We start from the raw sequence: 15,684 nt of genomic DNA, 5'->3' as shown, positions 1-15,684 counted from the left end.
TATCAATTTGACAAAGACCCAATCAATGGAAGGAATTGGAATCAATTAAGCATATCTGACAAGAAGGGACAAGTATGGAGAAGTTTGATACAATTAAGTGAATGAGGAAATAAAGCATCCTTGCCATTATATATTTATGGGATTCATGATGAAGTCATCTGATTAACCATCCTTAATAGGAGTAATTGTATGAATACCTTGGACTAATATAATTGAAAGAATCACATTTGAGATTTCCGCTGCAGTTATGAGAACTAGCAATCGCTTATGCTAACATCAATTGATAATAGCAACTAATATGAGTAATACTTATCATCGACGGTTCAATTGAGACCACTAAGTATCGTTAATAGCCAGAATATTGAGGATATCGGTGATATATATGCCACGATAGATTAACGATGGCTGATATAAAATATTAATATCAAAAGGTTCGAATTAAGTCTTGTGTTACTGGGGCGTGATTCCTTCACCCCATATGCATCTCATGGATAGGAAACGATATGAGCAAGAATGAAGACTTAGCCAATTATGGAATCAAGCCAAATAATATTATCACTGAGGAAGATCTATGGAATTGGAGATTGAACGCATATGCAGATTCAAGAATATCGATTAAGGCAAAACTCATGATTGTGGTATACGGAGGATTGATTAGAGTAAAGAGATGGGTTAATAACAATTAGCCTATGTGCTCGCTTAGTAAATACGAACAATAACTAATCAGCAGAAATTAAGAGAATTATATTATTCAGTAAGAAGGTGATTAAGAAATGACAAATAATTATTAGCATAATAAAGGGATGTGAACTGCTTATGAGACATGTCTCTTGGGCATTCAAGCAATACAACCCTTAAAGCTCATAACGTATTTATTGGGGATCGACTTCATTCCAGGAAGGCATTGGAACCTTTTATCTATTATTTGTATCCTTTATTGGACCTGCTCATTTGAGCATCAGCATTTGGCATAGTCCAGTTGCATAGTTCGAAGGTAATAATCAGAGACAACGACAGTGTGGCAAATGCAGATTGACGATATTAGAGACAACGTCATTAATCATAATTGTAATCATAGACCTTCATAACAGGGACAGACATATCACTATAAGTGGTATCATTATATACTTTTCATAAAGACATATAAGGAACGATAGACCATCATATCATTCTACGTGATGTCTGGAATCAGTATTGTATATGGGACAAGACTAGGCACCGCAAGAATAACAGCGAGCACAATTCCAGTTTATATTGATGTATCAGATAGGGCTTTACATCAAGGGGTATCAACTTATACTGTCATTATCTCAAACATTATTTGAGACTTTAAGGAAAGAAACCTCTTACAATTGATTAAGTTAATTGTTCCCTAATTCTTAAAGGATGCCAAAGGGGGACATTACATTAACAAAATCACTTTTAAAGGTGTCTATGGGAACTTATCCTTTCCACATTTTACAGTGAGATCTTTCCTTGTATCCCTTTTGAGAAAGGCTAGAGTTATGATTGGTGTAAGTTCCACTGTGCCTCCATCTCGATTCAAACTTTCTGTAATGTATTGCATACCTATAATTTAGGTTATTGCAAGCAAAGTCAATATTTTTTGCCTTAACATCCCACAATTATAAGTTGGCTACAAGGCCATAGAAAATTAGAGATAAGGAAGACAGAAAATGGTGATCTCTTTTCTCTTTGTTATTCAAAATAGATATAAATAGCATGCCTAGAACTAATTCATCTTCTAGATGTAGATCTCTATACATTTCTAATGCTTTCCACAATTCCTTCTTTTGGATTGAGTTCGAAGGAATATAAGAATTTGATCTCCTCAAAGAAGAAAAATTAAATTGCAACATCTACATTCCATTTCTTGAAATGAAGATTTCCGAAAATTACTCATAACAGCTAGACATCTAAATTAGTGTTTAGTACTGACTGCTTTCCAATTTTATATGTTCATATCTTCTCTATAGATCTTCCATCCCATGCTCTTCTAATGTTGTTTCCTAATGCAGAACCAGATCTGGTTTCAAATGAAGCAGCTGCCATTTCAGCATCCTTCATGCGCTCAAGTGCATAATTTTACTCCACAAATAAGCATTTGGAGGGTTTGGGGAATTAAAATACCCCACAGAACCTTATCAATACACCCACAACTTTCCTAACCAGATAGAGAATCACCCTCATTGAGTTCATGTTAACTTTTTCTCTGTTACCAGACCAATGTCAGAAAGCTTTTCTTGCAAGATTATTGTCTGTTTCTCGTCACTATTCCTTCCCATAACACACTGTGTAACTTGGATGAAAATTAACTATGAGAAGTATGCATTGGAACCAAACATGTTATTTTCTGCTGCTGATACTTATTCTACAGAAGATTACATGTCCATCAGGAAATTTTCCTTCTTAACAAATAATCCAGCATGGATTATCACTTACCAGTTACCAATGGTAAAGAAAATGCAGCAAATCAAAACTGGATGCAGGATATAAGTACGATGCCTTTAACCCTCATAAGAGTTTTTATCTACCTTTGCATTCACCCACAATTTCAATACACCATACGAATATTAACTGCAGCTAAATGAACTCAGTACCTGAATTTCTGAAAGTATATCAGATAAGCGAGTATTCTTCAGTAGAACAGACCCTGTCAGACCTGAATTACAAGAAAAAAGGGGCAAATAAATACCAAAAGCATTCTCGTTTTGCATGCAAGTTTGAAATCAAAACCATTCCAAAATAAAGATAACTAGGTGAATGTTCGAAATCATGACATCAGATTATAATTTATTTTGCTATTAAAAATTTAAAATATATATATTTATATCAATAACAATGGGATTATTAGTCCCATTCATGGGTTAATTGTTAAGGAAGAGAATATTGACAAAGAGAAATGGAAGGCTCTGAGAGTAGGGGTCAAGATGAAGCAAAAGGCCATCATAGTGAGGCAGGGAAAAGATTTGTCATTAGGAATTCCCCAGAGAATTTCTGCTGGGGGCTTCCTTGCATCTCGGTCTAAAACAAACAATGAGATGGAGTGGGAGGCCTTTTAGGCTGGTCTCAAAGCATCTTATGTGGATGGGTATCATATGCTAGAAGCGGAAGAGATTTCTAAATTAATTATACAGTCAACAAAAAATTGTGTCCAAATTTTGTGTAAATGTGTTTGCTGCAAGAGGAAGTCTTATCTTGGATTACAAATTTTGATCAGATTTCCTTGTCTCATTGTTACAGAGAGCAGAAAATGGTGGCTGATTATCTTTGCTAATAAACGGGTTATCCACGTTAATTTCTCCTCCCTTGAAACCAAGGATATGAAGGATTGTAAAGACCTAGTGCAATATGTTTTAATTGAAAAACCCCTATAATGATAGTGGCAGCCTAGGTATAAGGATGTATCATAATTGATTGGATGTCTTAAAAGGTTGATTTGCCATTTACAAGCTCAAGTGTTTACTCTTTGAAAATGAAATATACTGCTAAAGGCAGTCTGAAGGCTTCAAGTATTGTTAGGTTTTTCAATGGCAGTGGTTCTTTTGTGAGCAAACCATTTGGTGGTTTAGTGAAGCTTCTCTTTGGTGTTGTCTGCTGTTAGCAGTGTGTTTTGGCAGGGTAATGGCTCAAATGGGGACTGGCAGAAACCAACATCATCATGGCAATGTGTCAGACTTTAGGCTCAAGAGAGGCATGCTCAGGGTACTGAAAGCTATGCTTGGGACAGATGGTCTGTATGATAATGGCCAGCTGAGGCCATGAGGTAACATCATGAATGACTGTTTAAAGAAACTGCAAGGTGTGGTGGGGGATGTGGAGTGTTGTAAAAGTCTGATTGCGTCCCTTCTAAATCCAGAACCAACTTTGGATGATGAGTTGGAAGAAAGGTAAGCTTCCTCCTCTGAGGTGCATTACAAGAAGCAATTTATGAGTGGGGAGTGGATTTGCAGTTACTGAACTATAGGGTTCTAATACTAAAGGAACATGTTTGTGATTTGGACACCTTCTGTCAAGACACAAGTCAAGTAATGAAAAACTTGGTTATTTCTCTTCATAAAGGTGTGCTCGAGGTAAGGGTATACCCTGCCTGTGCTAGAAGATGCCCATGTGTTTCGTGCAATGCATCATGCTGAGGTGAAAAGAGATATTCAATCCCACAGACTGAAGCTGGTGAAAGGGCCACAGATTCTGCCTATGGAATTAGTTAATGGTGTCTGGTAATGGTGTGCATTCCAGGGCCTGTCATCAGTGGAAATCTCCCCTGCATGGCCCCAGCATGTTAAGAGCTTGTGCACCGAAACTTTCACTAAGGCAGATGCTTTGCCTGGTTTCATGGTATAGATGCTTCAGTTTTGTTAGGATGCCGTCTCCAATGTGTCAGCTCAGGCTTTTGGTATGTCTGGGCTCTTACCTGAAATCTCATTTGTTGAACTTGACAGCATACTTGTTGGACAACCAGGGATTCTGTTTCTTTCTGCTACGCCTGGTTATAGGCTGTCCATGCAATTCGTTCTGTATGTGTTTGCAGTTTAGTAGGGTTGGGAACTCTTAACAGAGCCCCGATATAATAATCTAAAAAAGCAATGGGATTATTTAATTGTGAGCCCAAACACAACCTTCTTATATAAATAGGCACAATCCTTTTGGGTTAATGGGCCAACCTACCTTTCTAAGCAATTGGTTCACCATCCAACCATCCATCAACCTGCGTTTAAGCTGTTGGGTCCACCAACTTGCCACTAGCCAATGTGTCCAAATGCAATGTATCTAGTTTGTTTGGGAATGCTTGGCATGTGTTTAATAAAAGATACGTGCAAAAATTGAAAATGTCATAAGCAAACCCATTGATCTTAGAAGTATGATTATGTTTTGGATGGAACATAGGACAGAAGATGCTCCAACTGCTCATTCAAGCACAATTTCTTTACTTTTTCTGGAAAAATTTGTGACCCGAGACAGCATTCAGGCCTTCTCAGGAAAGTTCTCTACTCTTAAAGTTTATGTAAAAAAAATTATAATTTTCAGCAATATTAAATTTCCTTTTTCGTTCATTAGTTTCAAACTTAGTTTTAATTATTGAGAATCAATTTCAGATTTTGGTTATTTAACAGATACCAAACTTTGGTGCGAAGGGATTATTAAGGCCTCAAATTGCAGCATTGATCAGCTAAGTTAACCTCTAATTTTCAAGTTGTGGTCTACTAGGAGGTGATGTGATCATAAGTGAAAGATGGTTGATGACCTTGGGGAATCCGACATGAGCTTGAAAAAATTGTAACTGAAAATTGACAGGTGATTACAGTCAGAGGACTGCAACTCAGTACCAACAATTGAAACCAGCATATAAAATGTATAAGCATACAAAATGTCCAAGCAGCTTGCTAAGGATGAGCCATGTTTCAATTTCCAATGCAAACCGTGGAAGGCTTATATATAGCGGAACAAGTACATAGACAACCAAGACGGGAGTAACTGCAACCAATAAAGTGAAGAGTTTGCATGATTCCTAGATCTACCCAATGAGTTGTCATTTGATTGGAGAAAAGAGTACATTATAGAATCGGAAGTTAAGACTCCTCAATCACTTTCCCTGCTAACATGTATCATACATCGTCTAAAAATGTCTCTCAGGACTCGCCTAATGGATTGCCACTGAACATAAGCAAAAACTGGCTGCAAAAAATTTGGATTACAAACATTTTTTGTTTTGTTTTATGCCAATAATAGTGATAATTTTGGGTCACAGGCCCTACCCACCTTTTCATGTAAATTGGAAAACCGGTTTTGAATTAACTTGAATGGGCAAACCCAAACTGTAGTTAGTGGGTCCACCAATCTACCTTTTGGTTGATAAGCATGCATGCAGTGTACCTAAGGTTTTTAGTAGGATTCAGCACAAGTAAAAAGTAGCAATTCCAAATGCATAAAGTGAACAAGTCATAAATGCAAATTAGCTATTAATACACCCTTAAGCCTTAGGAGAGTAATTATATTTTAAATAGAATTTATTATGCAAAAGTATACAGCAATTGTGTTTGGGCCAAAGACAACCCAAAATGTTCCCCCTTGAGTATAAATTGAGGAAGAATCATCTTTTGTGTACCTTCTGGATATTTCTATCATTCTAATTTCTAATTTCAACAATTTGCTCCATTCGTTGGGGCGATTCTGACATTTTAATAGTTTTTATCAAACTAATTGAATGGAGTTGATCCACTAAGGCCTCACTACTTAAAATTGGAATTTGCTGGTGTAGACCTATCAGAGATGTGCTCCTCCCATATTTTCCATTAATTTTTTGTAGTACATTTTTATTTTCAGCATTATTTGTCATGATTTTTTTTTAATTACAACAGGCTTATGTAGGAGCCCTTCAAAAACATGACCAAAATGCAAGCAACTAATAGAAAAAATATGAAGCCCATCAAGCATATAAACAGAGCCTGAAGAAAAGCCAAACCGTGAAATGCATTCTACAGATGCCTGTCACACCCAGCCCCATGAAGGAAGGGGTCACAAGGTTTCAAACCATTCTTCCCACAAGCCTTAACAGCAGGGAACCAATAAATAAACTAACAGAAAGTCATGAGACCCACAAACTCCTAAAACTGGAGAATCAAGGACAGGGCAGATAAATACAGGAAGCAAAGCATAGCTAAGAAACAAGTCACCAAAAGGAAGAGTCAGCTGGCTTAAAATGGCAAGCCGCACCTCCTCACTCTTGTCATCAAATCCAATGCCACATACCAGATGATGCTTTAAGCCACCCCTCCACAAAATAAATGCCAAAATGATGATCATCAAACATGGAAAGCCATCTTGGGATAATGTAAATGAGCATTAAAAACATTTATCAATAATGTTAGGCTAGAGGTCCACCCAAACAATGAACGCAAAATCTGACAAGGGTGCTTGTTCACATTAAAACCCCCCGGTCTAAGGTTTGCCGCTGGGTTCCCTTGTTTGGTATGCCTTTTTAGTTTTCCAACAGCGCAGGGCGCGTAGGACAATTGTCCGCACGGCGTTACTCCCTCGGTCCGTATTTGGCGTCTAGTTTTAGGAGCAGCGTGATAGTGACAAATGGCAAGGCATGCTGATTGGTTTCTTTTTCGGGGCCCACCTTTTAGCGCAGTAAGCGAGCGGTTTCCCACATTTTTGTAATTTTCCTAGCAGCTTGTCCCCAATTAGTAAAATCTTTTCAGTTCGTGGCAGTATGCGGACCGTTGCAAGCGAGAAATGGAATTCCAAGGGCCGTTTTGCTGGGTGTGATCTCCCGGGCGACACGGCATGTTTTTCTCTTCAGGGAGGTTATGCCTTTTTGGCGTGTTTTGGGAGTTGTTTTCAGGAGCCGAGTGCTCAATTTATGCAGGTTTTTTCCCTATTGCTGGGGGTTCAGAACTTTTAAAAGAACAATTAAGTTTACTTAGTAGAGGTTTTCAGCCTTTAAAACTATTATTGTTTGTCTGAAGAAGGTTATTCAAATTGTGCCTGCGGCCTTTATGACACCTTTTTCAGTATGCTTTGATGGTCTTTTCTGTGCTGTTCTGTTAGGATTCCAATAACTTTGGGAATATATCTATCTAAGATTTTGCTGACTAAACTATGTTTCGCACTTGTTATCTGGTAAATGCATGATGAGTATTTCCTTTTGTCGCAAAGAAATTTAATTGTATCTTTGGTTATGTTGATCCGGACTTGTAGACTGTTGAATGGGCTTATGAAAGTCATATGTTTTTGGACTTTGTATGCTCATGTCTTTTAATGATCTGGCGTATCGCCTCAGTAGTCTAGTTTTTACTGTTTTTAAAGTGTTTCTTTCTTCCCCTTTCCTCAAAACACCAAGGAAGAGTCGGCTTCTCAATCTCGGAGGTCATTCAGTGAAACCTGCACAATCAGTCCCCCACCATTGAATTTCCCATAAGGCTGTTTGTTTCCAAAGTAAAATTCAGAGTCAACAGTTCTTTTTCTGGCACGCCCGGTGGGACCAATTACTTCAAAATATATTTCTGAGCTAGTTTATGAGTCATAGGCCTGTCACCAGGAGTCAGACAGCTTTAAACCCTCACCTTCTTTTTCCTCCATTGGTGACCGTCCATTCAGCCACAGTTTCGCCTTCTCAGGGTTTTCCCACAATCATACATGCTGTGATGGCACAAGTTCCTCCCAGAAATTTTGTGACTTGGGATAATGGTAGCCCCCTCATTCCCCCAATTCCACCTGTGGTTTGGGGAGCCATCCCGACAGCCGCACTTAAGGCCGTTCCTAAGTTCACAGGAGAATGTCATAAAACCCCTGGGGAGCATCTGCAAGATGTAGCTATTGTCTGCACTGTCCATGGTATCACCGAGCAGAACGTAGCTCTGAGGTTGCTCGTAGCATCTTTCAAAGGAAAAGCTTTGCACTGGTTCAGATCCTTAGGCCCTAGCATTATAGGAGATTGGGATCAGTTGGGAGATCGTTTCTTTCAGAGATTCTCAGATAAAGCTAACAGATCGTCCTTAATGCACCAACTCATTACAATAAAGAGAGCTCCGACCGAAGCACTAACCGATTTTAATCTAAGGTTTCAACGAACCTAGCAGAGGATACCATTGTCTGCTCGTCCTCCGGCGGATATGGCTTTTGTATTCTATCTAAAAGCTTTCAATTCTGACATATCAGTGATGATTCAATCTTTAGAAGGTAACACTCTTCCGCAAGCATTTGATATAGCAATCCAAGCTAAAAATAACCTTATTGACGCTGGAAAGCTAGCCCCTTGCCCTATAATGCCAGTATTCCCTGAAATATCTACCCAAGTCGTGGAAGAGGCCGCTCCTAGTACGTCTGCTCCGCAATCTATGTACTCGTTCCCTACTCCCCAAACCGCTTCTTTGGCTGCTAAAGTTAGTGATATGAAAAATCTCCTGAGATCCTTCTCCAATGAAATTGTCAACCTAAAAAGAGCCCAGGTCTCGCCCACCAAGCCCCCTTTTCAGCAAAATTTCCAAGGGAACCGACCTCCGTACCAACATACGAATCATCGTGCTGAAAAACCTCTTCCGCCGAATGGCCAAATAGTCCCAGTCCCTAATCCGTTGCAGGCTGTCTACCCAACCGCTGGTAGAGAACTAACAGTAGGTCAAAATAACTTGGCAGACGACACCAACTCTTGGTGTTTCCCGTGCAACAATGCTCATACTCCGAGGAATTGCCCAAGGGGGAATTTGCAGCAGAAGGTTGCAGAACAAAGGAACTCAGGCATGACACCAGATGAATCTGCATATACATCTCCGGGTATGGGCAATGCGGCTTTTGTCGCTCAGATGCAAGGGATGTCATTACAACAAGAAGCGGAGATCACCCCTGACCATGCGCTTTTTTCATGGATGGAGGACGAGGACGCAGTACTGACCAATGGCGTAATCACCCCAAAGGATGGAGCCCCTCTTGTGCACTCAGATTACAATCTTCACTCTAAAAGGCGTTTGACCAGGGAAGACGCCGGCAATATGAGATCAGTGCCCGTGGACAGGCCCCCGGAACCATCGGTCATCAATTATGCCTATCCGAGGAAAGAGTTCATCCCTTATAAGCCGAAAGAATCAAAGGTTCTCACGCCTCAGGTGCTGGATGTAGTTGAACAGTTGAAGAAAGCCTCGGCTCATGTCTCTCTGTGGGATCTCCTGAGTATCCCAGAGCAAAAGAACAAACTAAGAGAGGCATTGTCTCGTGACCAAAAGGACGCAAGTGCGGTAGCTCCACAATCCCTTCAGACTGACGGAACGGGTCCCCGACCAGCAGCTAGTAAAGCGCGCTCTCCGGCCGTATTGACAAATGAAAGCTCACCCCCAGCTACCCAAAGAAAAGGTAAGCCTAAGCCAAATCCTTTTTACCTTACCCTTATAGTTGGAGATAAACTTTTGCATAACTCCATGATAGATTCTGGGGCTAGAACTACTGTCATGCCTAAGCAAATTGCCGAGGTGTTAAACATCAAGTATGATCCTTTGAATAAAGGAGTCATGTAGCTCGATGGGAACAGGGTTCAAACGGTAGGTCTCATCAAAAGCCTCCCCCTAACATTGTTTGCATGTCCAAGTGTAACAGTGTCCCAAGAAGTAGTAGTCATCGATATCCCCCCTGTCTTTGGACTCTGTCTTTCTCGAGATTTTACCGCTAAAATAGGATGCTATATGTCCCTAGATTGGTCCATCTTATCCTCCGTACCTGACATGGCGCCAAGATGAAAATCCTTTTAGAACCCCTTCACGCTGAGCACATAGCTGACCAGGCCTTGATTAATTTCGAGCCTACCCACACCTCTATATCCAATGATGAACGAAAGGTGGTAGAGCTTTTAGAAGACGAAGAAGTGACGGGAGAGATTCCGCTTGAGCAAGAAGCTTTCCTAAATGAGTTCATAGATTCGGACTCCTTCTCTAATTACCATGCCACCGGCCTGGGTACCTATTACATTTTTGAAGAAAATCAGATCATCCCAAAGCTCACCAAGGATCTATTCTCTAAAGATTAGTTGTCTTCGGCACTGTGGACCCTACACTTCGATGACGCTAAATGCAAAATGGGCTCCGGAACCGGGGTTTGTCTCACTCCCCCTTTGGGCGATCAAATCCGAAAGCCTTTCCGGTTGCAGTTTGCATGCTCAAATAATGAAGCAGAGTATGAAGGATTGATTCAAGGTTTGAACATGGTAGAAAAGATGGGCATTAAAAAATTGAAAGTCCTTGGCGATTCTGAGCTAGTGGTTCACCAAGTTCAAGGGATATCCAGTGCTAAGCATGTCCGCATGAGGTCTTACCGTGCCAGAGTGTGGAATCTAATAGAAAGTTTTGATGCTTTCAATATCATAAACATTCCTCGGAAACTAAACACAATAGCAGATCACATGGCCACCATAGGAGCAAATTTTGATCCTGCTACGGACTTCCTAACCGGCTCCCAAGCAGTCAGCGTGGTGGTCCGCCCGGCTATTCCCGACAATGATGCATATTGGCAAGTGTTTGAAAGTGATGAACAGATCGCTTTGTTCATCCAAAGCTTGGGAGAATTTGCTGACCAACTGCAACCTAAGATAAAAGAAGCTTACGGGAATCAGGTCGTTCAATTAAGTCCAATAAGCTCCCTAATGGTTTGATCACCTTAGAGAACCTGTTTGACCATGAGGATGCTAAAAAGGATAAGCGAAAGCTCACGGCAATTAAAGAAGATTACGTCGAGATGTCAGTCGGCAGCAGGAGAATTCTCAAGGTAGGAAAAGGTGTTTCCTCCGAAGACAGAGAAGTTGGCCCGATACTGTGATGAATATGAAGGTGTTATGGCTTGGTCTTATGAGGATTTAAGGGGTTGCGATCCTAACATCATCCAGCATGCTATCGAGCTCGCAAATGAGGCTAAGCCAGTCCGGCAAAAGCAAAGACCAGTCAGCCCAAAAATTGAATCCCTCATGGCTCAAGAATTGAAAGAGCTCATCAAATCAAGGATCATTTACCCCATAAAGCACAGTACATGGGTGTCCAATTTGGTCCCTGTTAGGAAGAAAAATGGAGATATCCGGCTCTGTGTGGACTTCCGAGATCTAAATCGAGCGTAGCTCAAAGACCACTATCCCCTGCCATCAATGGAACAATTACTGAGCACAGTGGCCGGATCAGAAATGTTCTCAATGCTCAACGGTTTCTCAGGATATAACAAGGTAAGTGTGAAAGCGGAGGACCAGCACAAGACGACGTTCACTACTAAGTGGGGAACGTTTGCATACCAAAAGATGCCTTTCGGCTTGTCAAATGCTGGAGCAACTTTTCAAAGGGCCATGGATTTAGCTTTCAAAGAGCTAATTAATAAGATCATCTTAATATACTTAGATAACCTGACTATGTTTTCCAAACACCGGGAGGATCATTTTGATCATCCCGAGTTAGTCCTCCAAAAATGTCTTGAATTTGGGATCTCCTTAAACCCAAAGAAATGTATCTTTGGGGTTCCTCAAGGTAAATTACTTGGGCATATAGTTTCAAAAGAGGGTGTCTCCATTGATCCAAACCGAGTCAAGGCTATTAAAGGCCTTCCCCTTCCGGTCAACAAAAAGGGAGTCCAATCCTTTCTAGGAAAGGTCAATTTTGTTAGTCGTTTTATCTCTGACTTCGCCGGAATAATAAGACCCATCACTCTCATGCTGAAAAAAGATATACATTTCAAATGGACTGCTGAAGCCAAAAAAGCTTTTGATGAAATAAAAAATGTCATCTGTTCCGCTCCCGTATTGTCTAACCCAGACATGTCTAAGGATTTCATAATGTACGTTTATTCTGGTCAGCATAGCATCGCCATGGTTCTAACCCAAAAAGACGCCCAAAGAGGAGGAGAGCGTCCCATAGCTTTCCATTCAAATACTCTTAAGGATTATGAGGTCCAATACAACTTTGTCGAAAAGAAGGCCTTAGCAACCATAAAAGGACTAAAGAAGTTTAGGCATTTCATTGCCTGTAATAAAATCACGGTGTACGTAACCCATCCCACAGTAAGGGAATACATCATGAAGGGCGACATCACTGAAAAGAGGGCAAATTGGATCACTAAGATTCTAGAATATGATGTCGATATCAAGCCAACAAAGCTTGTTCGCGGGAGAGGCCTCTGTGAATATATAGTGTAGGACTGTGAACCCCATGGTGATGAAGCGGCCGTAGAGGAAACGGTTATGTTTGTGCCCGATGTTCCCAGTGACAGTTGGATTGACAAAAGGAAGCATTTTATGAAGCCTGGGATTTTTCCTGAAAATCTTCCCTCGGCTAAGAAGAGGTTCTACAGACTCCAAAATAGCGATTTCCACTTAATAGATGGAACTCTTTTCAAAAGGGATTTTGATGGAGTTTTGCTCCATTGTGTGGACCGGAGCCAAGCTGATAAAATCCTACATGAGTTTCACTACGGCTCCTCAGGAGGCCACTTCTCTACACCCACAACCGCTATCAAGATTACCCAAGCTGGATATTTTTGGCCATCCATGTTCAAAGATACACACAATTTAGTAAGAGGATGCAAAGAGTGCCAATATTACACAGGAAGAAGTAAGAAAGCTGCAATGCCACTCAGGCCCGTGTCAGTGGAAGAGCCTTTCGCTCAATGGGGCCTTGATTTTATTGGAATGATCAAACCCCCAAGTTCAGCCGGACATAAGTGGATCCTAACTGCTACTGATTATTTCACCAGATGGTCCGAAGTCGTTCCTTTACGGAATTCATCTGAAAGCGAGCTGTTGGCTTTCCTAGAGGATCTGACGTGCCAGTACGGCCCCCCAAAAACCGTTATATCAGATAATGCGCACGCATTCACAAGCTCGCGAATTACCCAATTCGCCCTCAACAGAGGTATTTATCTCGAAACCTCTTCTAACTACTACCCTTAAGGGAATGGACTTGCTGAATCTACTAACAAGAACCTGATCAGACTTATCAAAAGGATAGGTTCTGAATACAAGAGGGAGTGGCACCACCACCTATGAAGCGCACTATGGGCAGACCGCATAACGCCCAAACAGATTCTAAAAAACTCCCCGTACAAGCTGGTATACGGGAAAGATGCACTTTTCCCCATGTCACTAGAGATCCTGGCATTGCAATTGCTAAAATCAATGGAAGTTGCCGAAAACGGCCCCATGGCCGTAAGGTTGGGAGAGATTATGGAGCTAGAAGAAGCGAGGGAGGCAACTTTCACGACTCTCCAAGATAGACAGGAAGTCGTCAAAAGATGGTTTGACAGTAAAAAGAGTTCTAATTTGATTTTCGCCCTCGAAGACCTTGTATTGAAATATAACGAGAGGATGGCGAAACCTGGTCAGCACGCCAAGTTCGACTGCCTATGGGAGGGACCTTTCCGCATTATGGGTTGCAAAGGTTTCAATGCTTTCAAGTTAGAAGACATGAATGGGGACCCCCTCCCCATCCCGGTTAACGGTTTCCACCTCAAGCCTTTTCATTAAGGGTTCCCTTCCCTTTTTAAGATATATAATGTATATAGTGCCTATTTATCTTATTTAATTTCTAGTCAGAATCAAGCAAGCAGAAGACGGATAAAGGAGAAAAGAAAAAATCGATTATATAAAGAGCTTCTTATATTTTTGTTACAAAATGAGTAGGCTCTTGGCCTCTCCTTTTTCTACAATCTTTTTGGTTCAAGTCCAGGTCGACGGTTCGTCACCTCTTCAGTGGCTCTCCTTAGTCTCTCCCTCGTCAGTGTCGGAGTTTTCTTCTTCCCCCAGTCACTCCAAGTCAAAGGAGCTCTCGAGCTCCTCGAGCATGAAAATGACAACCAGGTTTGGCTGCTGATCTGGCATTAAAATTCTCGGGAAGATATAGTCTCTGAATCCAGTATACCAGTTCATGCCTTCCGGAACCGGGATTATCAAATGGACGCGCAGAAGAAATTCCGCGGCAAGCTCGGCGCGGTACCGATGAGAGGACAGCGTCATGGTTTTCAACCCACCGATGAGTGGATGCCAAGCCACCTCCTCGTTGAGTGTGATGAACCACTCCAAGTCAAACACCATAGGGAGCCCTCGGAAGGGTACATAGTATGCAACTACATTCTCCAGTCCACCCAAGTAATCCTCGGGAAAAAGAGCCTGAGTCAGCTGCGTCGCTAGCACCCCAGACTGACCACAATCCAGCAGAGAGGCTATTAATCGTGAGAAGATGTCTGTATTCACTCAATACCGGTCTAGGTTACCAACAAAATCCTCTCCATGTATCCATTTAATGGCGACTATTATTAAAGGGTTCTTCCTACGCGTCATCCCCTACAACCTCCGGTCTAAAATATTTCCCAAGAAAGCGACCTGCGTTTTCTTGCTGACGAGCCTAACAAGAGTATCCATTTCTACAAAAGCTTCGTCGTTAAAGCTTGCAATATGGTAAAAGAATGTCTGAAAAGACATACTTATAGTAGAATTTCGGCAGATGGATGACCAATGCTCAGAGCTCATGCCTTCCCAAATTCCAATGTTTCTGTCATGTCTCTATTAATTCGCGTCATGCGAATGGGATTGTCTTCAGGATACTGAGGTCTTGTCAGTTACCTCGAAGAGAGAGGTGGATGTGAGCAAAGAGCCATGCGTACATTCAGGTACGTCACGCTTTAAATATTAAGTTCCGCCAGACTGTTTCAGCCCGCGCGATCATTATTTCTGACCGATCCCCTCGATCAAAGAAAAGATTTGCTTGAGGAACTTCCCCTCGAGTAATGTCGAATTAGCCAAAGGTTTTCTAGGGAAGCGGGAATGACGGCGCCCTTCATCTGCGGGGGTTTATTGCAGCAACAATTTGAGCTGGTGCGCGTGTAAGCAAGTCCTTGCCATTAAGCACTTGGCTTTCGCGAAAATCCAGGAAAAAGAAGGAAAGTTTTATGCCTATAATGGATTCTGAGGCCGCGTCCGCAAGTGTTGTTCCCAAAGGTTTCTGGGTTAATGTTTTCGAAGAACTACCTTATTCTGCGCATGCTATCCCTCCAAAGAAGGAGTATCCAAAGACGAAGGCCAAGGCTAAAACGACAACCCGGAATGCGTCTGTTGTTCTGGATTCTTTGGAAAATATTTTTGAGCCCGAGATCCGTAAGCAGCCCAAGAACCTCAGAGAGGCTGCTTGCTCGAGGATGCTGCATCACAGAAATGATCCTCAATCCGTG

At 41.5% G+C, this 15,684-nt stretch overlaps 1 protein-coding gene across 1 annotated transcript in view; it reads right to left on the bottom strand.

Annotated features, from left to right (window-relative positions):
* LOC131067998 (uncharacterized) overlaps nt 1-15,684 on the bottom strand; it is an 85,357-nt gene that overhangs the window by 62,171 nt on the left and 7,502 nt on the right. Inside the window, exon 2 of the mRNA XM_058003183.2 lies at nt 2,601-2,662. Coding sequence (XP_057859166.2) covers nt 2,601-2,662 — 62 coding nt within the window. The remainder of the gene's footprint in view (nt 1-2,600; nt 2,663-15,684) is intronic.

The sequence above is a fragment of the Cryptomeria japonica genome, chromosome 6 (genome assembly GCF_030272615.1).
Source record: "Cryptomeria japonica chromosome 6, Sugi_1.0, whole genome shotgun sequence".
In the NCBI taxonomy this organism is placed as follows: domain Eukaryota; kingdom Viridiplantae; phylum Streptophyta; class Pinopsida; order Cupressales; family Cupressaceae; genus Cryptomeria; species Cryptomeria japonica.
The sequence above is the reverse complement of the archived record's forward strand: the minus strand, read 5'-3'. Positions and strand labels throughout refer to the sequence as shown.